The sequence below is a fragment of the Chionomys nivalis genome, chromosome 8, assembly GCF_950005125.1.
Source record: "Chionomys nivalis chromosome 8, mChiNiv1.1, whole genome shotgun sequence".
Lineage (NCBI taxonomy): Eukaryota > Metazoa > Chordata > Mammalia > Rodentia > Cricetidae > Chionomys > Chionomys nivalis.
In genome coordinates, this window is record NC_080093.1 from 92,929,518 (window position 1) to 92,952,444 (window position 22,927).

General features: G+C 44.6%; 1 protein-coding gene and 1 non-coding gene across 3 annotated transcripts; both read left to right on the forward strand.

Annotated features, from left to right (window-relative positions):
* Positions 1-3,941: 3,941 nt before the first annotated feature.
* LOC130879728 (tripartite motif-containing protein 30A-like) lies at positions 3,942-20,708 on the forward strand. 2 transcript variants are annotated; one of them, XM_057778512.1, is made up of 8 exons: positions 3,942-3,995; positions 10,893-11,368; positions 13,102-13,197; positions 13,600-13,830; positions 17,516-17,538; positions 18,860-18,960; positions 19,183-19,209; positions 19,617-20,708. In XM_057778512.1, exons 2-8 carry the CDS (start codon positions 10,949-10,951, stop codon positions 20,216-20,218), a joined length of 1,500 nt encoding a protein of 499 aa, XP_057634495.1. In that variant the 5' UTR covers positions 3,942-3,995; positions 10,893-10,948; the 3' UTR covers positions 20,219-20,708. The 2 variants fall into 2 exon arrangements, with proteins under 2 accessions (XP_057634495.1, XP_057634494.1); XM_057778511.1 differs by having other exon boundaries at positions 3,957-4,106.
* A 263-nt stretch (positions 20,709-20,971) lies between these two features.
* LOC130880888 (U6 spliceosomal RNA) lies at positions 20,972-21,074 on the forward strand. The gene has a single exon (XR_009057680.1). It is a non-coding gene; the product is annotated as a U6 spliceosomal RNA (small nuclear RNA).
* Positions 21,075-22,927: the final 1,853 nt, after the last annotated feature.

Below are 22,927 nucleotides of genomic sequence, written 5' to 3' on the forward strand. Positions count from 1 at the left end.
TGATGGTAAAAGCATCGTCCTCCAAGCCCAGTGACCTGAGTTCCATCACTTAACCCACATGGTAGAAGGAGGCAGCCAACTCTGACCTACAGATTATCCTCTGTGTTGACACGTATGCAGTACACGCAGGCCTAGACACAGACACAAATCTAAAATGAGTTTTGTCAGTGTTTTAAAAGGAAGTTCAATGCATACAAAGCATCCAGTGAACACTCCATAGATGGTTGTTCTGATAATTACTGAGTTTATGTTCTGATTCCATGCAAAAGTCGGAAGAAGGGACACATGAAGATTTCTCATTCCTGATGTCAAATTTACTCTAGTATGCTGTAGATATCTATGATTATATTTTGGTTTTCACATTTATTTTCGACAGGATAATTGTAGTGGTGCTACATTTGTTTCTTATCAAATATGTAAATCCTATGATTTCCATTTTACAGTGATTGTTGGAGATGCCAGTGATGCTATAAACTTCCCTTGTGCTCTTGTGAAATGTGAACAATAGAATGCTTGTAGGAACTTACGGCATGTCAGTGGTATTCAACATGATATCTGTTTGTCTCCTTCTCACTGTGACTGTAATAAAGGATTATTGAGGCTGAGTACCAGAGCCCGGCATAATGGTTTTCATGCAGTCCCAACACTCAGGAGGCAGAGACAGGAGGTTGCTGTGCATCTGAGCCAAGCTCAGTTACAGAGTCAGACCCTGCTGCATTTTGTCTCACCTTTAAAGAGGAATGTTCCAGGTCCTGGATGAGGTAGTTGGTTCAAGGGGACAAATTGGAGAATTGGTGGGTAAAATGAGTTTATATGGAGTCAGATTGTTATAAATAGAGAGAGGGGCAGAAGAAGGGGGTTGGGGGGAGAGAGGGAGAGAGAGAGAGAGAAAGAGAGAGATAGAGAGAGAGAGAGAGAGAGAGAGAGAGAGAGGAAGACCCACCATGGTGACTGTTCCCAGGAGAATTCAGGGTCCACTGCCAGAGAAGACTGAATGGAGAGATCTTTGGAGAGCATCAGGGTCACCGTGGCTGAACACAAGACTCAGACTTTGTAGCATGGCGGGGTAGGTTCACAGCAGGTGCCTGCAGCCAGGCTCTCTAATTTCCAGGCAGGAGGCAGGACAGACAGGTGACACAACATAGGATGCCCTGTCTTGAGACCTCACTTAGGTTAGTGTGGCACCAGCAATGCAGCTCCTGGGGACTCATTTTGAGTGGAGCTCCATCGTGTCTCTCTCTGTGATGGCAGAGAGGCAGTTACAGGGCGGCATGTAGATGGGAGGTTCTAGCACTACATGCTGACAGAGTATGCATCAGCCACTCAAAACATCACCATGCTTTGTTTGAAGAATTACAATACCTGTATTCAGGGCAGTGTTTGCACAGGTCTTTAATCCCAGCACTAGGGAGGCATATGTAGGCGGATCTCGGTGAGTTCAAGGCCAGCTTGGCCTACAAGTGCTAGCTACAGAGAAACTCTGTCATGAAAAACCAAAACAAAAAATAACAGATGATTTTATTTAAATTTTAAATTATAAATTCATTCAAGAAAAAAATGTTTTATCTTCATATCTCTCCAATGATCTTCTTGGTTAATATTTCTTTCATAATTGTTTCATGGGAAATCCTTTCCTGTGTTGAAATAAATGTCAGTGTGTATTGACACAGTTAGCCTCACACACATTGCCGCACTGCTCACTAGCGTGGTCAGTGCTCTGCTCTCCTGGCCACCTTCACTCTTGTCACTGAGGTTGGAGGCTGGTGGCAGACTTGACCACAAAGTCAAATCTTTGCACAGAGTTGTAATGAAATTGTGGTTGCAGAAAAAGTTCACCAAGAGGTAGATGGCTGTCCTAGCATTTCATTATTTTGATTCCCAGGAAGGCTTAGGAAGAAACAGAGGAGGCACTAGTTCAATTCTGTAAAAGACAAAGATGGTGGCTCATCCCTCTAACACCTGCACTTGCTAGATTGAGGGAGGAGTACTGCCAGCAACTGGAGACCACGCTGAACACGAGAGAGCTCCAGCCCAGTCTGAGAAGTGAAATAAAACTTTGCTTCCAAAATAAAACCAAACAAAAGTTGCAAAGAATTTTATATAATCATTAACAATTCAGAAGAATCAGATTACAATATCGATTGACAGCCATTATGTTCACAGCAAGAACAACAGTTCAGACTCTTGACCTCATCAAGATATGGAGTTTGGGCTAGGGGTTTAGCTCAGCATACACAAGGTCCTGGGTTCAATCCCTGAAGTGCAAAGACCAAACTAAAACAACAGCAAAAACCCAGGGGCTCAGCACTGGGGAGGGTGAGGGAGTTAAATCTCAGCTAGAGGTCAGGCTGGGGTGCACTGTAAGAGCCTATCTCTAAAAATAAGAATAGAAAGAGGAGGAGGTGACAGGTATGTTAAACAAAACTCAGACTACGCTGTCATATCTTGCCCCATATGTCATATTTTAATAGATCTGAAAATATTAGGAACACGTGAGATAGGCTTGCAGGAGTGGGGGGTGGGGAGACTGAAAATGAGGGTGGCTCATTGTTTCCCTCACACAGCGTTTCTGTTTTTAGATAATTCTCATGTATCTCAGGCTGTCTTGGCATCAGCGTTTCTGTTTTTAGATAATTCTCATTGTATCTCAGGCTGTCTTGGCATCAAAGTCACCTATTGCTGAGGACGGCCTTTGACCTCCTGATCCTCCTGCTGCCAGCTCCAAAGCAGTGGAATCCTGTGTGGTGTGAATAAGAATGGCCTCCAAAGGCTCATATCTTTTAATACTCGATTTCCAGTTATTGGGTCTGTTTGGGACAAATTGGAAGGTTTGGCAATATTGGAGTATATGTGACGTGCGTGTGAGCTCTGAGATTTCAATACATTCTGGGCATTCCCAGTGTCTCTCTGTCTCTGGCTCAGGTTTGTGTCTCAAGTGTGACCTCTCACCTCCTGCCCCAGCACCATGCCTCCCTGTCTGCTGCCATGCTCCCCACTGTGGTGGCCATGACCTCTAACCCTTTAAAACTGCAAGTCCCAAATCAAGCACTGTCCTTATAAGGTGCCTCAGTCGTGGCGTTTGTCACAGAAGCAGAAGAGTGACTAAGACAGACACATGCACGTGTCAGCACATCTGGGTGTGCACAGTGCTCAGGATCCACCCCAGGACTCCACCCTTCTCAACTGCATCCCCATCTTTACATACATTCAGCTTCTAATTAAGAGGGGAACGCTGAGGCAATAACAACTGTCTGTAATAGAAATCCTAACTCAAAGGGGACCTGCAGAGGCATTCTGGGGAGGGATTCCTGGAAGGGATACAGTGTATCAGATCAGCACTGGGAAGAGGCCCTGCTCTGGGCAGCAACAGAACACCTAATCTGCAGGACACCCCTGGGCAGCTGGAGAGCCCCTGCAGCTTGCTAATTTCACTACTGTGAGTGTGGGAAGTGTCTCTGAAGGGCTCTGCATGGGGCTCCTCTCATCCTGTCCCTGCTGGGTGGGAATCTTGATTGTGAACAGCTGCCCTGAACTGCAGCTCCCTCCCTGCTCTCACCGTGTAAGTGCTCAAGTCCAGCCCCAGAGGACATCGTAGTTCCCTGTCCCTCAGCTTGCATTTCCTGCCCTTAGGGCCCCACCTGCCACACACAGCAAAACCCAGCCAGGAGCTCAGGTGCAAGAGGACCCCAAGAGAAGACTTTCCAGAGGGGTCTGGATCTTGTTCGGTCAGTTTGACCTGACCCTGAACAACTGGCCTCAGAAATACAACAAACCTAACCAAACCAAACCAAAACAAAACAGTTAAGGGTGGGAGAGCTGATTGTCTGCGCTCTCCAGACAGGCTGTGCTGATCTGAGGGGAGTTCCTTCAGTAGGTGGAGCTGGGTATGCTTATGCGGAAGCATGCTATTGGTCTGTCCTTCTTCTGTAGTTTCTCTTTCTCTTCCTGGGCTCAAACTTTCGTTTCTTCTCCTTGCAGTCGGAAGTTCTGGATTGGTGCGTTAATTCCCCGTATTTTACCACTTTCGGCTTGACTACCGGTTGGCTGAGCAATATTAGGGGTAGAGTTTGGAGGATTTTTTCAAGAAAAGCATTGCTTTTGCTTGGGTGAGTTTGTAGGCTAAAAAGGAGGATGAAGAGGGAGGGGCTGTCGGGCTCGGGCTGAAAATGCAGATGGAGGAGCCTGAGGAAGGGACTGCGGGGGGAGGGGTGGGCAGGCCTGGTTTAGAGATGGCTTTTAGCCAGGTCCAGTCGCCTGCCATTTCATAATCTATAAATTTGAATTGTACCTGACGAACACGGTTCCTTTCTCTACAACTAAGCTAAGTCAGAGCCTTTTTTATTGAATATGTTTTTGTGTTATAATGTGATTCCGCAGTCGCTGGGACAGTGGTTCTCAACCTGTGGGTCGCGACCCCTTTGGGGTTCCTTGAGCATTTCACAAATATAATTCTATGGTTGGCGTCACCCCAACATGAGGAACTGTATTAAAGGGTCACCGCATTAGGAAGGTTGAGAATCTCTGCCCTAGGAACTCTTAGGGCTCCTCTCTGGGTTTAGAGCTAGAGGCTGTGAGCCTGTTAGCTAGTCACTGACTCCCTGTCATAGCCCCAAGCAAGGACATGACTGCTGTTGTTTACTTCTCCTTCAGCCATTTCCTGAAAATTGAAGCAGTGCTCAGTCCAGGTTGAGATTACAGCTACACAAAAGGCCAGAGGATCAGAAACTGAAGGCCTTTATAGGCAACTCAATGAGCCTCATTTATAAAATATTTTTTTAAATGTTTGTGACTTAGCTCAGGGGTAGGCTCTTTTCAAGCCTTGGGTTCAGTTCCAAGGGAAGGGGGTCTTCGAAGATGGGCAGACGAAGGACGAGGAGACCAGCTAGAGTAGCATATCTGAAGATTCTCCCAGAAGTGACCGCTTCCCTGTTGTCTCTTAGAGAGATGATACATTTTTCTTGCCCAGGCTGATCTTCAACCCCTCAGTCAGCCCCCATCCCCAGTCACTAGAGAGGCAGGTGCACGTTACTGTTGCCACCCCCTTTTCTACCTCTAAATAATGGACATTAGATTCTTGATTGATTTGGAAAACGTCTAATTATAAAAGCTCATGAGAACCATGAGAGTAACCAGTTTGATCAGGGATTTCATGGTTTTACCCAAGCTAATCTGGGCACCCAGGAGACATCGACGAACCTTCTTATGATCCTTTTGGTTTTGTTTATTTCATTGGATATTGTGCCGGCTGGGCAGATGGCACATGCCATTAATCCCAATACTAGGAAGGCAGAGGCAAGAAGATCTTTGTGAGTTTTTGTCCAGCCTGATCTACATAGACGTTCCAGGGCAGCCAGGACTGCATAGTGAAAATCCTGTCCTCAAATGAATTGGAGAGAGAAAGAGAGAGAGAGAGACAGAGACAGAGATAGAGATAGAACAACTCAGATGATGATTCCTTACATTTTTCTAGGGTCTTACTGTTCTTTTTGTTGTATTTCTGTTTTCTGCATTCTCTTCCCATCGTGTAAGTTTTCGCTTAGTTTCTTCTTCTTTTTCTACTTCCCTGAGGTCAAGAATTAAGTTATTTACTTGAGACTTTATTTGTCTTTTATTTATTTAATGTAATTTTGTCCCAGTGGGCTTCCCTCTTAGACTGTCTGCAATACCCATTGGAATTCCTTGAGATGAATGCTTCTAAACTGCTTTTTGATTTTTTTCTTTGCTCATTAGTTTAGAGAATGTTGTATTATTTCCATGTGTCTCTGAGTTTTTCCCAAATCCCTCTTGTAGTGATTTCTAGTTTTATACCACTGAGGTTAAAGAAGATATTTCATTTCGGTTTTCTTACATCATGAGACCCAGTCTTGTAGTCCAGAGGTTCCTTCTAGAGCAGTGCTCACATGTGTGTGTGGCTGTCAGTGTGGGGAGTGTCCTGTGCATGGTGGGGTGTGTGCGATCCCTTGCTGAGTTCCTGTCTGCCTTCTCTCTGTTTCATTTCCTTGTGGAGCACTTAGACTGAGTACACTCATTTTATGAACAGTGCCACTTTGTTCTCTTCGTGACCTCTGTCTTTTACATGATATTTTGAGGTGGGTATATTTATTTATTTATCTTTTTATTCTAAAAAACATTTTAAAAAATGTGATCATATTCTTTCCCCTTTCCCAGCTTCTTCCAGATTCTCCCCTTCTTTTCTCCCATCCAACTTCATGCCCCTCCCTTAAAATTTGAAAATGAATTTTCTTCAGTGCTCACTGTGCACATCAGTAACATTCCAAGGCTAGCCTTGTGCTCACTGGGCACATCTGCAACACTCCAAGGCTAGCCTTCCTGAGAAGATTATTGTTACTGTCGCAGGAATATCCACTGCTCTGTGGCTTTGATTCCTAGCGAAAGCATGAGTTTGGCATCCTCGCCTTTTCAAACACTCTTGGGGGCACACATCTTCTCTTTCCCTTCAACTTTGCATCATGAAGTGATATAGCAAGATGACCTCAGAAGGCACGTGTGGTGGCAGCCATCTTTAATCCCAACCAGCAGATCCCCGAGTTTGAAGCCAGTTCAGCCTATTTAGGGAGTTGTAGGCCAACAGGGCTACACAGTGAGATCCTGTCTTCATTTAAAAAAAAATGCTTACACAAAAGTAAGCAAAAACAGGAGAATGAAGAACTCACTAGATGTGAGTAGTTCTGTCTTAGACCTGTAAGAAATAAATCTCTATTCTTTATGAGTTACCAAGTTTCATGTAATCTGTTATAGCAGTATAGACAGATGCAGTGGAAGGCCGTGGTAGCCCATTATGGAGGGGTCTGTGTGCAGCAGCAGTGAGGACCTTGGAATGGGGGGGCCTCAGTTGTGGCTGTGACCCCGAGAGATCTGGACCAGTGTGGTTGGCAGTGCCGTGCTGTGGAAGATAGTGTAGCAGAGTCCTCAGATCTCAGGACGTGGGATGCTGAACAGAGATGGTGGCTCCTTGGGGAGGAAGACTCAGGCAATTTCCAGGGGCAAATTATGGTTTTGAAGAGATGGGGTTTCAAGACACATCATAATTGGAGCCAGACTGCCATATCTTAACCAGGGCTCTTTTTCCATGAGAAGTGGGCCCTGTTGGGTTGACACTGGGAGAGACAGCTTCATGTTTTGCTGGAATAGGAGGGCATTCTTACCGGTAATTAGCATTGGTGGGTTTTAAAAAATTTGTTTATTTATTATGTATACAATATTCTGTCTGTGTGTATCATTGCAGGCCAGAAGAGGGCACCAGACCCCATTACAGATGGTTGTGAGCCACCATGTGGTTGTTGGGAATTGAACTCAGGACCTTTGGAAGAGCAGGCAATGCTCTTAACCTCTGAGCCATCTCTCCAGCCCCAACATTGGTGGTTTTGCACTAACTTTAGGAAAGAGCTTTGAGTTCGTTACCTGTTTCAGAATCTGAGACCTAGACCTTCATTTGAGAAGTGTCACATATTCTGTCTCCTAGAAGCTGCTGTAACACCAGACACTGTCCAGCTCTCTGCTTACCAGCCACACTGGCAGCTCCAAATTAAAGAAGCCTGAACTTCTGTGTTGTAATGAGGAGCGGCAGGGCTGCGTCCCCGGCACCCAGCCGCCCACATGGCTAGCTTTATACGAAATAATTACACCGGAAACTGTATTCTTTTGAACACTGCCTGACCCATTAGTTCCAGCCTCTTATTGGCTAGCTCTTACATATTGATCTAACCCATTTCTAATATTCTGTGTAGCACCACGAGCTGGCTTACCAGGAAAGATCTTAACCTGCGTCTGTCTGGAGTGGGAGAATCATGGCGACTCCTTACTCGGCTTCTTTCTCCCAGCATTCTGTCTGTTTACTCCACCCACCTAAGGGCTGGCCTATAAATGGGCCAAGGCAGTTTCTTTATTAAATGAAAGTAACTCCTCCATCACTTCTGTGACAGTATGCATGTCTTTGTCCCATAATTCCTTGTTAATTGTTAACCTTCATTTAAACTCTTGCGTTTTGAATTTGGGAAACTTGGACAACCCCATTTCTACCATTGTTTATGTTATACTTTGTGCACACCTCTAGTCTTGTCTGTCTTGTCTGTTATTTCCTGTTGTGATCCAGCTGCCCTCACTCCCCCTGACCGGCAGGGGAGCTTCCTTGTGGTCTGTAATTGACAAGGATGTTTGGGTTCTTTCTGGGGGGGTGGGTCTCCACAGAAGGAGTAGAGGTATAAAAGGTTGCTGGGCAAAATAAAGGCTGCTGTTCTTCCACCTGAAAAGAAGCCTCCCTGTCTCAATCCCGGCACCCCCCCAGCCCCCCCCCCCCCAGTCTTTGCTATCCAGGCTGCACTGGCCGCAGCAAGTGGAGGTTCCACAGAGATCTGGAAAGTGGGGATTCCTGAACGGGGTCTCTCAGTCTGAGGAGCGTATTGGGGAAGGTAAAGTGTTTTTATTATTAATCCCCAGAGATAATTCTGAGGGACATCCTCCAAAAGATAAGCAAGTATAAAGAGGCAGGAGAGTGAATTGAAAGACCTCAAAAAGTAACTAAAACTCTTAAAGCAACAAGGCATGGAAGTAACAAGGAAGACAGCCAAATATTTTGTGCAGGAGGAGGTTTAAATGTTCCAGATTGGGAACAAGTCAAGTTTGATTAAAAGGAATATGTGTTTTTTCATCCCCAGAGATGTTCTGAGGGGCACCCTCTGGCAGACTGGCCAGTAGGGAAGAAATAAAAAGGAGGCAGGAAGGTGAATTGAGGGCCTCAAAAGATAGAATGTGTAGAGATATATGTTATTGTGTTGATTGTGTTGTGTTTTGGACTGGAGAAAGACATTTGATTCTGGGAACTGCTAAGAAAGGTATTTTGACTTTAAAGTGCAGGCCTAAGGATTTGATACTTTGGAAAAGAGTTTCTGCTTTTGTCTCCACAGAGGATGAGAACCTGTGGATTCATTGCAAATTTATGCGGTTTGAATTACTGAGACTCCCTGAAATGTTGATGTAAAATATTCCCTAAGAATGCAGGGCCCCCTCTCAGCAGGAAGTAGCCAGACAGGTTGACAATGCCCTAATTCCCTAAAAGATTCTTAAAGTGGGGCCTTTTTAATGGTTCTGGAGCAGGAGCAGCAAGCCTGCTTCCCTGAGTTCTGCTCCACTCCATGCAGCAGTTTGGACCCAGAGAGAGTGCGGCAGGGGCCAGAAGGCAGCTGGAGCAGAGCTTTGCTAGGCATGTTGCCCTGACCCAGTGGGTGCGCGGCCTGGGGGACACCACAGCGGTGTCAGGAGTATCAGCAATATAGAAGATCGGCAGAAGTTCACAGACTGTGCAGACGGCTGAGACTGTCAACCAGCAGGCTGAAAGAGTCAGCAATGCTTTGGACATTCAAAATGATCTTAATGGACATATTCATTTGGACATATTGTCCTTGAACCAACAAATGGCTCTGGTTCAGGAGCAAGTGGACTATCTTTGGGCTTTTCAGTGGTTTATCATGTTATGTGTGTTACTCATGGCACTGTATTGCATGATTCTGCTACTGTTATGGAACTCAACAGTCAATATGAGAGGGTTTGGAATACTGCTTTTGTTAATTTTACCACCCAGTTAGTGCATGCTAGATGGTCTGATTCCTTGGCACTGTCAGTCCTGGGGATACTTGGTTTAGGGCTATGTGTCTGGGTAGCCACGGATGGGCAATACTTTGGGGGCAGGATGCCACCTAAGACAGGGAATATTAGAGGGCTATTCCCCATGACAGGCAAGGTATTATAAAATTAAAGAGGGGGAGTAGTTGTAATCCAGCTGCCCTCACTCCCCCTGACTGGCAGGGGAACTTCCTTATGGTCTGTAACTTCTTTGTGGTCTGTAATTGACAAGGATGTTGGTGTTCTTTCTGGCGGGTGGGTCTCCACAGAAGGAGTAGAGGTATAAAAGGTTGCTGGGCAAAATAAAGGCTGCTGTTCTTCTACCTGAAAAGAAGCCTCTGTGTCTCAGTCTCGGCTTTCCAGGCTGCGCTCACCGCAGCAATTTCTGATTTTAATTACTTGTTATTTTGGTTTTTGTGTATGCAGTGCTTGTGACCAAACCTTGGACCTTGTGCATTCTAGATCAGTACTGTGTATTGGAGCTATTTCCCAGGCCCTTTATTCTCAGAACTCAATATAGGATAACTGTAATTAAATGTTTAGATGCGTAACTGCAACTAAATGCTTAGGTGCATAACTGCAATTAAATGTTTAGATGCTTGTTACTTTTGCTTTTGTGTGTGTGTGTTTTAAGGCAGGGTTTATCTGTATAACACCTGTAGGTGTTCTGGAATTCGCTCTGTAGACCAGGCTGGCCTCAAACTCAACAGCTCTGCCTGCCTCTGCCTCCCTAGTGCTGGGGTTAAAGGTGTGTGCCACCAAGACAGGTTTACTTTTGCATATTTATCTCAGTTGTTCATATTTCATGTTTCTCTCCCTTCGCTTCTTTGCCTTATGCTCTTGTGGTCATGGCCCATCCTTGATATCTGCATAGTCAGTGTTCATTCTGTCCCTCCCTCCCTCCCTCCCTCCCTCCCTCCCTCCCTCCCTCCCTCCCTCCCTTCCTTTCTTTCTCTCCTTCCTTCTCTCTCTCTCTCTTTCTCTTTTTCTCCTCTCTCTCTCTCTCTCTCTCTCTCTCTCTCTCTCTCTCTCTCTCCTTTTTCCTCTTCTTTTTGGTTTTTTGAGACAGGATTTCTTTTCTCTGTAGCTTTGAAGCCTGTCCTGAAACTCGCTCTGTAGATCAGGCTGTCCTCAAACCCACAGAGATCCGCCTTCCTCTGCCTCCCAAGTGCTGGAATTAAAGGTGTGTGCCACCACTGCCCAGCATTCCTCCCTTCTTACTTGTCCCTCTTTTCATCTTCTCAACCATGCAGGCTCCTTAGCAGGCGTGTCAGAAGACAGGACAGGCAAACCCGGGATCACAGCAATTATGGCTTCAGAATTCATGATGAATGTCAAGGAGGAGGTGACCTGTCCTATCTGTCTGGACCTCATGGTGGAGCCTGTGAGTGCAGATTGTGGTCACAGCTTCTGCCGAGCCTGCATCACACTGAACTATGAGTCGAGCAAAGACAAAGAGGGTGAGTTCATCTGCCCTGTGTGCCGAGTGAGTTACCTGTTTGTGGATCTGAGGCCTAATCGGCATGTGGCCAACATAGTGGAGAGGCTCAAGGAGTTCAAGTCCAGCCCGGAAGAGGAGCAGAAGGTGAATGTCTGTGCAAAGCATGGAGAGAAACTCCAGCTCTTCTGTGAGAAGGACAAGGTGGCCATCTGCTGGCTTTGTGAGCGATCTCAGGAGCACCGAGGACACCAAACAGCTCTCGTTGAAGAGGCGGCCCATGAGTACAAGGTAAGAAATGGGAGGAGATTGTGGGAAATAGAGCAAGAAGCAGAACCTACCATGAAATCTACTTCTTGTGCCCATTCAGTTACTTGATCATCGTGGAGTAGAGGGTTTCATTCCATCCTGGTACTTTCTGAGGCCTGAAAGCACAGCTCTATCCTCTGAGCTTTAATCTTAAGAGAATCTACCAGAGCTCAAACTCTACAACAAGAGCAAATGTTTTTACAGCTTGTTGTGTACGGTTGAGATTTTTACATCCAAGAGAAGCTCCGATTCTTCTTTAGTTGTCACAGTCATTGAGACGAGGGCTGGAGAGATGGCCTTGTTGCTAAGCATGATGACCCGCGTTCTAACCAAGAAACCACATGATTGAAGGCGAGAACTGATTGCTGCAAGTTGTTCTCTGACCTCTACATGCCTGGGGTAGCACAAATGTGGGCATACACAAGCACATGACCACACGCACACATGCACACATACAAAATGAATTAGGCCGGGCGGTAGTGGTGCACGTCTTTAATCCCAGCACTCGGGAGGCAGAGGCAGGCGGATCTCTGTGAGTTCGAGGCCAGCCTGGTCTACAAGAGCTAGTTCCAGGGCAGGCAACAAAACTACAGAGAAACTCTGCCTTGAAAAACAAACAAACAAAAACACAAAATGAATTAGCTAGTTAAAAAGACTAAATGAAGTAAGTTGTTATACCTCATTTCTTCTTTCCTTGCTATCAGTTTTTTACACATTAGTGTAAAAAAATAAATCAGTTTAACTGGGTTTGGTAGCAGATGCCTGTAATCCCAACATTTCTGAGGCAACTGGAGCAAGGATTCTTTACACAATGAGACCACCTTATTATTAATTTGTTTGCTTGCTTGTTTTTCTCTCAGTTGCCCTGGCTGTCCTGGAACTTGTGGCTTTGAACTCAGGGATGCACCTGCCTCTGCCTCCTGAGTGCTGTTATTAAAGGCATTTACCACCCTGCCTGGTTCAAGAACACCTTTTTAAAAGAGGATAGGAGGATGGGGAATCTTTTTGAGTTGATGGTGACCTTATGACTCTCTTCCAACTCCTAGACTCTAGTTGCCATTCTCTCGGTTTCAACCAACTTGATTTTGCCCATTTGCCTTCTTTTCTTTTTTAAGATTTTATTTATTTATTATGTATACAGCGTCCTGTCTGCCTGCAGGCCAGAAAAGGGCACCAGATCTCATTACAGATGGTTGTGAGCCACCATATGGTTGCTGGGAATTGAACTCAGGACCTCTGGAAGGGCAGACAGTGCTCTTAACCACTGAGCTCTCTCTCCAGCCCTCCTGTTTGCTTTCTTTTTAATGTTTATTATATATTTGCTCTTAATAGATTTAAAAGTTTTATGTGTAGCCGGTGGTGGTGGTGCACACTTTTAATCCTACCACTCAGGAGACAGAGGCAGACAGATTGCCAGATCTCTGTGAGTTGGTGGAGAGTCTGGTTTACAGAGCTAGTTCCAGAATAGCCAGGGTGATACTAAGAAACCCTCTCTCAAAAAACAAAAACAATATCATAAAACATAAAAAGACAAAAATCATATATGTATGTATGAATATATATATGTTATGTACATAATTTATATCACATTCCTTTAAGGAAACGTAACGGTCTAAGGCCTCCTATCTTTCCAGAAGAGTTTCTTGGCCTTTGGCTAGGAGCAGCTGTAGTACTAAAGCACACAGCTTAACTCTGCTACAATTCCTCTCCCACAGGGGAAGCTCCAGGTGGCTCTGCAAAAGCTGATGTCAGACAAGAAAGAATTAGAGAACTGGAAAGACGACCTTCAAAAGGAGAGAACTTCCTGGGAGGCAAGTGGGGACCCTACCACCTAAGGGAGTTTGCCTGATGCCTGGGAGGGACCTGGGCAAGAAGCTCCCTGGCTCTTCATTCCCTGGAGGCTGATGGGGACAAGAGGCCTTGATTAGTCCTCTCTGCCTGTTCCCTTGGAGCTGGGGCTGCACAGAGAGTGCATCACAGCTGAGCCTGGCTGTGTGAGGAGCTGACAGCATGGCCGGGGCCTGGTGAGAATGACACTGAGTCCTGGGACTTTCTTCTGTGGTGCTTTCTGGAACTCTCACTGTTGGGAAGATGCTTGGGAATGGGTAGATCATGACAGACAAAACAACAACAACAACAAAAAACTTCCACTAGCACATTTTGACAGACTGAATAATTCTTCCATTATCTTTCCATTTTTCTTATCTCTGAAGAATCAAATACAGAAAGATGTAGAAAACGTTCAGACAGAATTTAGAAGACTGAGAGACATCCTGGACTCTGAAGAGAAGAATGAGCTGCAGAAGCTGACGCAAGAGAGGGAAGACATTCTGAGCAACCTGGCAGAGTCTGAAAGTAAGCATGCCCAACAGGGCAAATTGCTAGGAGACCTCATCTCAGATGTAGAGCGTCAGCTGCAGTGCTCAGCCATGGAGATGCTGCAGGTAAGGCTGCAGGAGGTCGGCATCTGAGAGTCAGGACACCTGGAAGCCATTTCCCTCCCTCTGTGCTGCTGTGATCTCCCTGGGGAGGACAGTAGGGCTCTCTGGGCTCTCCCTGAACTTCTTCCAAACCAGTTTCATAGGCTGGGAAATCATTGCATGCATAAATGACAATAGTAGAATCTTTTTTATTTAGTTTATCAAGTACAGCACAGAAGATAAAGTTTGGGGAGGAGCTCTGTTGGAGGTATGCATGGCACCTGCTCTTTCTGAGCAGAGCTGTGTGTTGTTTAAGTACCACATTAACTCCAGCTAGACACTGGCAAGCAAGAAACTTGTAGTTATGAGAGGTGTTTATGTTGTCCACCGTAGGATGAGTTGAGGCTTCTCCCCTCTGGCTGCTCTTCTAGAGTGCCTGGGTTCAATTCTTAGCACCCACATTTGTAGTTCAACACCGCTTGGAACTCCTGTGCCTTCTTCTGACCTCCACAGGTACCAAGCGTGCTCGTGATGCCAAAGCAAGTGTGCAGGCAAATGTTCATATGTATAAAATAATAATAAAAGACAAGAAATAGTGAACTGGAAGTATTTTTTTAAGAGTATTTGAGCTATTTAAGCCACTGCACATAGTGGTTTTTGTTTTGTTTTGCTATTTTTAAAGAAATGTAAATTTTTATTTTATTTTAGTATCACATTTATTTAGGTCATTTTTACTCCTTAAAAATATTTTATGTAGCCGGGCGGTGGTGGCGCACACCTTTAATCCCAGCACTCGGGAGGCAGAGGCAGGCGGATCTCTGTGAGTTCGAGACCAGCCTGGTCTACAAGAGCTAGTTCCAGGACAGGCTCTAAAACCACAGAGAAACCCTGTCTCGAAAAACAAAAAAAAAAAAAATATTTTATGTACCAGGTGGTGGTGGTGTCTGCCTTTAATCCCAGAATTCATGAGGCAGAGACAGGTGGATCTCTGTGAGTTTGAGGCTAGCCTGGTCTACAGAGCAAGTTCCAGGATAGCCAGGGCTATACAGAGAAACCCTATTTCAAAACACGTGTGTGTGTGTGTCTGTGTGTGTTACGTATCAGGAAACAACTATGGAAAGATGGATTCCTCCTTCTACTTTTATGTCACTTCCAGGAACTGAGCCACATGCTTGTATGGCCAGTGCCTTTCCCTGATGAGCCGTCTTGCAGCCCAAAGTTAGCATTTTGCAGCATTTGTTGGAGCTGTCTCCGTGAGAATGTGTTTCTTCCATCTAAGTTATAAAATTTATAGGCCATATTGGTTGTAGGAAGTCCTCACCATCTTTTCAATTTCTTACTTTCACTATTGTGTTCATTTTAATTTTAAAAATGCACATATTAAAGGATGTTTTGCAATATGCATACATTATGAAATACTATATGGAGCTGGCTCACAAATGCATGGCCCCACATCGTACTGCTTTCTTTGTGTGATGGCAACACTGAGTCTTTTTGTAACTGGAAGAGTATGTTATTTACTACCCCCTCTCACTGTACTGTACACGACTAGGAATTTATCTTTTGGCCAATATCAACCCACTTTTTTCTGCCCAACTACTGTCCGCACTCACTCTAGTCTCCTATGAGATCTTTTACATGGTCACGTGATATCACGCGGTATTTATTTGGTTGAACCTGGCTTGTTTCATGTGACACAAACTCTGTTGGTTCATCTGTGTTACCGCAAATGATTACGCTTCCTCTTTTATAAAGCTGTCTCGTACTCCACTGTGTACGTGGACCACCTTGCTTTTGTCCATTCATCTGTTGATCCGTGCTGAGGTTGAGTCTGTATGTCAGATATTGGTTTACGACTTCAGCAGACAGGAGTGTGCAGCTTGCTCTAGGCCGACTTGAACTCCAGATATGCTGCCACACATCTGTATGCTTAGCTCTTTAGGTCCATGAAATCTGACACCCTCTGACCTTTGACCTCCTTTGGCCCCAGGCACCAGGCCGAGCCACAGAACAAGATCCTCTTTTGTTATTCAAAATACACACCCACACACGGGAAAATATAGATTTTTTTAAAAAAAAAAACAGGGTCTCTCTATTGTAGTCCTGGCTCCTGGCTGTCTTGGAATTTGCTTACACGGACCAGATTGGCCTTGAATTCCTGACCTGCCCCACCTGGCTGGGATTAAAGGTGTGCTCCAACACCTGGCGAATCATTTTTTTTAAAATAGAGATTTTTTTTTTTTTTTTGAGACAGGGCTTCTCTGTATACCTTTGGAACCTTCCTGGAACTCGCTCTGTAGACCAGGCCGGCTTCAATCTCACAGAAATACATCTACCTCTGCCTCCTGAGTGCTGGGATTAAAGTTGTGTGCCGCCACCAACCAGCTAAATGTATTTTTTATTTTATGTGCATGAGTGCTTTGCCTGCCTGTATGCATGTGTACCATGTGTGTGCCTCGTGCCTCTGGAGGCCAGAAAAGGTCATTGGATCCCCTAGAACTGGAGTGACAGATGGCAGTGAACCACTATGAAGAAGAGCAACAAGTGCTCTTAACCATTGAACCATCTCTCCAGCCCAAGCATGAGATTTTTAAAGGAAAAAAAAAACTTAACGTGGAAAAATTATCTTTAAGGGGAACATTGGGACACTGTCAGGTTCCGTAGATTTTAGAAATCGTTGAAGCTATGAAAGGCTATAATTAAAGAATAAAAAAGTGAGGCCGGAGAGATAGCTCAGCCGTTAAGCATACATGCTGCTCTTGCAGAAGACCTAGGTTCCATCCCAGAACCCACATGGTGACTCACTACCATCTCCAGTTTCATGAAACATGACACCCTCTGACCTCCATGGGCACCAGGCAGGCATACAATGTGGTGCACAAACACACATGCAGACAAAACACATATAAAGTATAAAAGAAATTTTAAAAAATAAATTTAAAAAGAAGTTAAAAGAGGAGAGATAATAATGAGAGGAAGAAATTGTAGGACTAAGAAGAGAGGCCCATGAGATGGGGGTGAAAGGTCTGACAAAGGATGTGGTGGAGTAGACAGTAGAGAAACAACCATCGGAAGCCTCGCAGAGCAAGTCACAGACAAAAGCCAAACCATGGTGTGGCGTGTCAAAGAGTGGAGTAGATAAAGAAAGAAAACAAGAAACAAGAACACTACCCTAGTTAATTTCTGACACAGTTGTGCTGAGTTCAAAGATGACCTTCTCAGATCCCTTTGGCTGTAGGTGGTTCTCCTTGGTGCTGTGTCTGAGCAGTAAGTGGCCTACATAGATCTTGGGCACCACCATGTTCCCATGTTCTGGTGTGAGCAAGGACAGGCTCTAGGTCCTTTCCTTTCCAAGTTCTGGTGTGAGCAAGGACAGGCTCTAGGTCCTTTCCTTTCCAAGTGCTTCCTTCAGACCCCTGCGCTCCTGCAGGTCCAGTGTATGTGAGGAGCACCTCTTCCTGGTAGTGTTGAGTGCTTTGCCACATCCCAGCATGCTGTGCACTCTGGGAGTCCATTAGTGGAGAAGATGCCTGCTACCCACAGTGATCTCTGCCGCCTTAATCAGCTCATTTACAGACTGTCACTGCAGGAAATGGCTCCTCGTGTGTTATCGTGACTGTTGTCTCTCACAGAGTCTTAGTTGCGAGGATGTTCACTCACCATCTTAGTGAGAAGTCTTAACTCCTCTGTTTTCTCTGTTCCTGTCTAGGGAGTGGATGACATCATAATATGGTATGTATGGCTGCCATGTGGCAAGAATGACTTAGTTTTCAAGTAAAACATAATTCTCCCAGGTTGGGGCAATTTAGACTTAGTATTGGATTTCTGATCAATAAAACAGGAACGGAGTGTGTTGCCACTGTTGAGAATAGATTAGAGCCTATGGTAGAGAAAGGGCTTGTGAGGAACTATTTGGCTCAGTAGTGGGATTAGGGATAAAGACTAGGGTACTCTTAACTCCATTGTAATGTCAGCACTTTACCTGTGTGCTTGCATGTGGCTCTGGGTCTGGATTTAACAGGTGCTTGGTTTATGGTAGATGGGATGTGGCTTCTATGTCTGCAAAGTACACAGAATTATACATTGGCAAAATTCCTATATGTTCACATTATTTTCTCCTGAGACTAGAAGACATACAGTCTTGGGGCTGGAGAGATGACTCAGAGGTTAAGAGCACTGACTGCTCTTCCAGAGGACCTGAGTTCAATTCCCAGCACGCACATGGCAGCTCACAATTGTCTGAAAATCCAATTCCAGGAGATTTGACACCTTCACACCAATGCACATAAAATAAAAAGTTAAATAAATCATAAAAAATAAAAATAAATAAAAAAGAAGACATCCAGTCTTTCTGGATGTACTTAGATTTGCAACAATAATCTTGAATCTCTGCACATACCACTTTGATACAGGTGTGAGTGACTGGTCCATTTCCATCCCATACTCTACAGGAGATGACAACCTTGCGTCTAGATAGCACACCCACATAACCACACCGAGGATTTTCCTAAGACACTGGGATCATATTAGTATTAGTTTGATGTCCTCGTCTTTTCCAACTGTTTGCAATCTTTATAATAGAGCCTGAAAAATCAGGTATTATCCGCAATTCTCTATATTGGCTAAAGGTTTTAAAGCCATCGGACTTTCCCAGATGTATTTCCCATACTTGATTTGTGTTGAACTCCAAGGAGTGTGTTCTGTACTCTACTATTTGATCCTTCCCCAAGAATCCATGTTCACGAAAATATGTTTCCACACAGTTTTCCCCCAACTACCTTAGCTTTGGTTTGTTTTAAAATCTGTTATTTTATCAAGGAGGCAGAGTGGGAGAAAATAAGTTGTTTCATTTTAGAAGGCAAGAACCATGATTCTGAGAACATAAGGCCTTCCCAACACTGCACTGAAAGTAAATTGGAGAGACACGATTGTGCTTTTCACATGCCCAGATGGCAGGCTACCCTCCTCAGCATCCTTGAGCTCAAGTGCATCTGTGGTTTGAAATGAGAGGAAGTAGTGGTGGCTGGGAGTATTAATTGTTTTTAATTCCTAGGAGTCAGGCCTTTTCACTGATGAAGCCCAAAGCCATCCCCAAGAAACCAAGACGAGTATTCCGAGCCCCTGATCTACAAGGCATGCTGCAAGTGCTTCAAGGTGAGGAGAGCTATGTTACATGACGTGGCTTTGGGATTCTAGTGGCTTCTAGATAGGGACAAGGAAGAGTAGATACCACGTACTGATGATTGGACCTTCTCTGACGGGACATGACCTTTCGCCTTTGACCCTGTTCTGGTTTTCAACTCTTGCCCAATCTGCTGAAGTGGACTTTAGATTACCTTTGCTTGCATTTAAGATTGTGAATTTTTGTCCTTTCAGAGCTCATAGAGGCCCAGCGCTACTGGGGTAAGGAGAAAACACAGCACTGTAAGCCAACCCCTCTTCCCACTGTCTTGCAGAGCCTATGTTTCTGTTAGACCTCATGTTGCTTCTCCCAGTCTGTGTGGTATGCTTCTGCAATCTGCCTCTCCAGTGATTTCTACACAAGGTTCCCTCCAGGCCTGCACACTTTCTTCTTAGACTTTTTTTGTTTTTGTTTGTTTTCCAAGACAGGGTTTCTCTATGTGACAGCCCTACCTGTCCTGGAACTAGCTCTGGTAGACCAGGCTGGCCTCTAACTCACAGAGATCCTCCTGCCTCTGTCTCCCGCTGGGTTTAAAGGCATGCACCCCCACCACCCGCCTTAAACTTCTGTTCCTAACATCATAGTATTTCCTGACCCCATCACACTCACTCCTGTCATTTTTGTGCAGTTCAAGTGACGCTGGTTGAGAACAACAATCCAAACACTGCCATTTCTGCAGACAAAAGACAAATAAGATATGAAGAACAAACAAGAAATTTTGCATCTGGGTGTGAGAACTCTCATGATGGTGCCCTGGGCTACCCATCTATCCAATCAGGAAAGCATTATTGGGAAGTAGATGTGTCTGGAAAAGGTGCCTGGGTTCTGGGATTAAGTGATGGAAGCTACCTCTTCAATCCGATATTTCATTCAAATGCTGAAAGCCGCCTAAATCCCTTATTTCGTTTGGGTATTAGCAATAATTCACATTATCAACCTAAATATGGCTTCTGGGTTATAGGGCTGTGGAACAAGTGCGTGTATAATGCTTTTGAGGAGTGTGCCTTCACAGGCAAGCCCAGTGTCTTGACCCTCTCGCTGATGGTTCCTCCCTGTCGAGTGGGCGTTTTCCTCGACCATGCAGCCGGCACTCTCTCGTTTTACAATATTTCCCACCATGGGACTCTCATCTACAGATTCTGTGCAAATTCCTTTCCTGATAATGTTTTTCCATATTTTAATCCTAGGGGATGTTCAGTGCCCATGACAGTATGCTGGTCAGACTCGTAAAACTTCATCTGTTTCTGTGTAGGGCCTTTGGCTCTGGTGTGTATCTTATTCGCCTGACCTCATGGGCACCATTTTACCCATAAATATATATGGAGATAATTTGCTGTCTCTAGCCTTCCTGTGTGAACATCTTTCACTGGTAAATAAAATATATTCATTTCTTTGGGCTATATTCTCTGTTCCTTGGTATTTTATGTAAGAATAGTAAATCATTCACCATATATTCAAGGACAAATATTTTAGTTTTCTCTATGGAAGATAATACTGCTGCCAAATTCTTATTTTATTCTCCGTGCCAGAGACAGAACCCAAGGCCTCATGCGTACTGAGAAGGGACTCCACGACTAATGCGCTTGCCTCAGTTCCCCTCAAGTCTCTATGCCTCATTCTACTCCTCAGTGAAAGGAAAAGAAAGGAAGTTCTTCAACAACTTGTCTACTAGTTTTGAGAATTATACGTAGGAGTCCATGGTTAAGAAATGTACCCTTAGCTGGGCGGTGGTGGCGCACGCCTTTAATCCCAGCACTTGGGAGGCAGAGGCAGGCGGATCTCTGTGAGTTCGAGACCAGCCTGGTCTACAAGAGCTAGTTCCAGGACAGGCTCCAAAGCCACAGAGAAACCCTGTCTCGAAAAACCAAAAAAAAAAAGAAAGAAAGAAATGTACCCTTAACAAGTAGGCCATTTTTTCCATGATTCTTCATCAAGGAACTAAGGAGAAAACACCACAAATGATATGCACTGAAAGTCAGCCGTGCGCTCCCCTATGCAACATGTCTACCCAAAGTGGAATGATACAGAGAAAATATGGCCCCTGCTGAAGGATGATACATACATTCATGAAGTGCTCCTTTTTTGTTTTGTTTTTTGTTTTTTTTTTTTTTTTTTTTTTTGTGACAAGGTTTGTCTGTAGTTCTAGCTGTTCTCACTTTGTAGATCAGGCTGGCCTTGAACTCACAGAGCTCTGCCTGCCTCTGCCTCTCAAGTGCTGGGATTAAAGGTAGTACCACCACCACCTAGTACCTGGTATATGTTCTATATTTTTGAAGAATATTAGTGTCCTAAAACATCTTAGACACACACACAGGCACATGCATGCACACCCACACACTAGAGGGAAAGAGAGACAGATTGAGAGAGAGTAGACAATGTGGCCAGAGTACCTGAGTTCAAGTCCTGGTGTGAATAACACACATAACAGATATGCTTATTCTGTTATAATTTTGCTGTAAAGAGTGCAGGTGCCTCAAGCCAATGTAAGGAAATGAGTATGAAGCTGGCGATACAGCTCAGTGGGTAATAGTCCTTGTCACCAAGACAAGACACCTGAGTTCCATCCCCTGAACCCATATTCATACAATATTCCCTCTGAATTCACACGCGCTGTGGCATACAGAGATCCAGACACATACATCAACATAAAATGAGCAAATGCAATTTTTTAATCAACTGAAGTTTCTCAGTTTGTTCTGTTAATTCCCATGAGCTATACATTGTGTTTTAGTGTCCCATGAAGCCATGGGCAGGTGGGGAACAAGGACCGGCTTTCTACCAGTCTTCTAGTCCCTAGATAAGTCCCATGATCACATGACTCCAGGGTTCTCAAGGGTGTCCATGCGTGTGTATGTGTCTTCTTTCTCACTCTTGAGGATGATTTGGTACCTTATCGAGGGCTGAACATCTGTGACATTCTGATCTTTCAGTGTATTGTAAACATAGACAATAGAGTATTACTAGAGACTGCCTTGTTTCAGCAGTCCAGTACAGTGTCTTATTCCCCTGGGGAGGGGTGTCTTTATCACTGTGACTAAGATTATCAGAACTTCCATGGTAGCTCATTTGTGCTATCCCCGTATCTGGGAGGTTGTGGCAGGAAAAATCGCCGTGTATTTGAAGTCTCACATACAGAGCGAGACTCCATCAAAAACAAAAATAAAGTGTATATATTGGCTTACTTCAAAACCATTACTCCACCTTGTTTTAAGAAATGAAAACGAGATTGAAAAATCCCAGATTTTTTTTGTTTTCATAATTTGTAAATAAATGTTTCTGTTTGCTAAAAATTAAAATTCTTAACTTCAGAGCTTTCTGATCTTTTTAAATATTTCTTCAATAATTGTGTTTCATGGGAATTCCTTTCCTCTGTTTGAAATAAATGACAGTGTGTATTATGTGCAGTTGGAATCTGACACACTTGTGGCACTTCTCAAGACCCATGTGGCCAGGGCTGTGCTTGCCTGGTCACCTTCAGCCCTTTCCCTGAGGTTAGAGGTTAATGGTAGACCTGAAGGACACAAAGTCTGTTTTTACTTTTTAAGTTTTTAAATAACTTTTTAAGATTTATTTTACTATTTTGGGTGTATGCATATTTATCCTGCATGTATGTCTGTGCACCACGTTCATGCCTGGTCCTGTGAAGGTGCTGAGCGGCCATGAGAGCGCCGAGAATAAACCCAGGTTCTGTGTAAACACACGTGCTCTTAGCTACTGAGCCAACTCCCCAGCCCCAAGTCTGCTTCCTTTACAGAGACAGGAGGAACACTGTCTGCAGAAAAGCCCACACAGGGCTAGATGGTTGTCCGTGTATTTTAACATTTAATCTGGGTGTCTGTCAGTGGTGATCATTCAGTGTCTAGGTCTCCTTGTTCCGTAGTCATGCAGAATAAAACCGAAGCGCAATGGGAGGAAGCAGTGCTAGAGCGATACCCACTG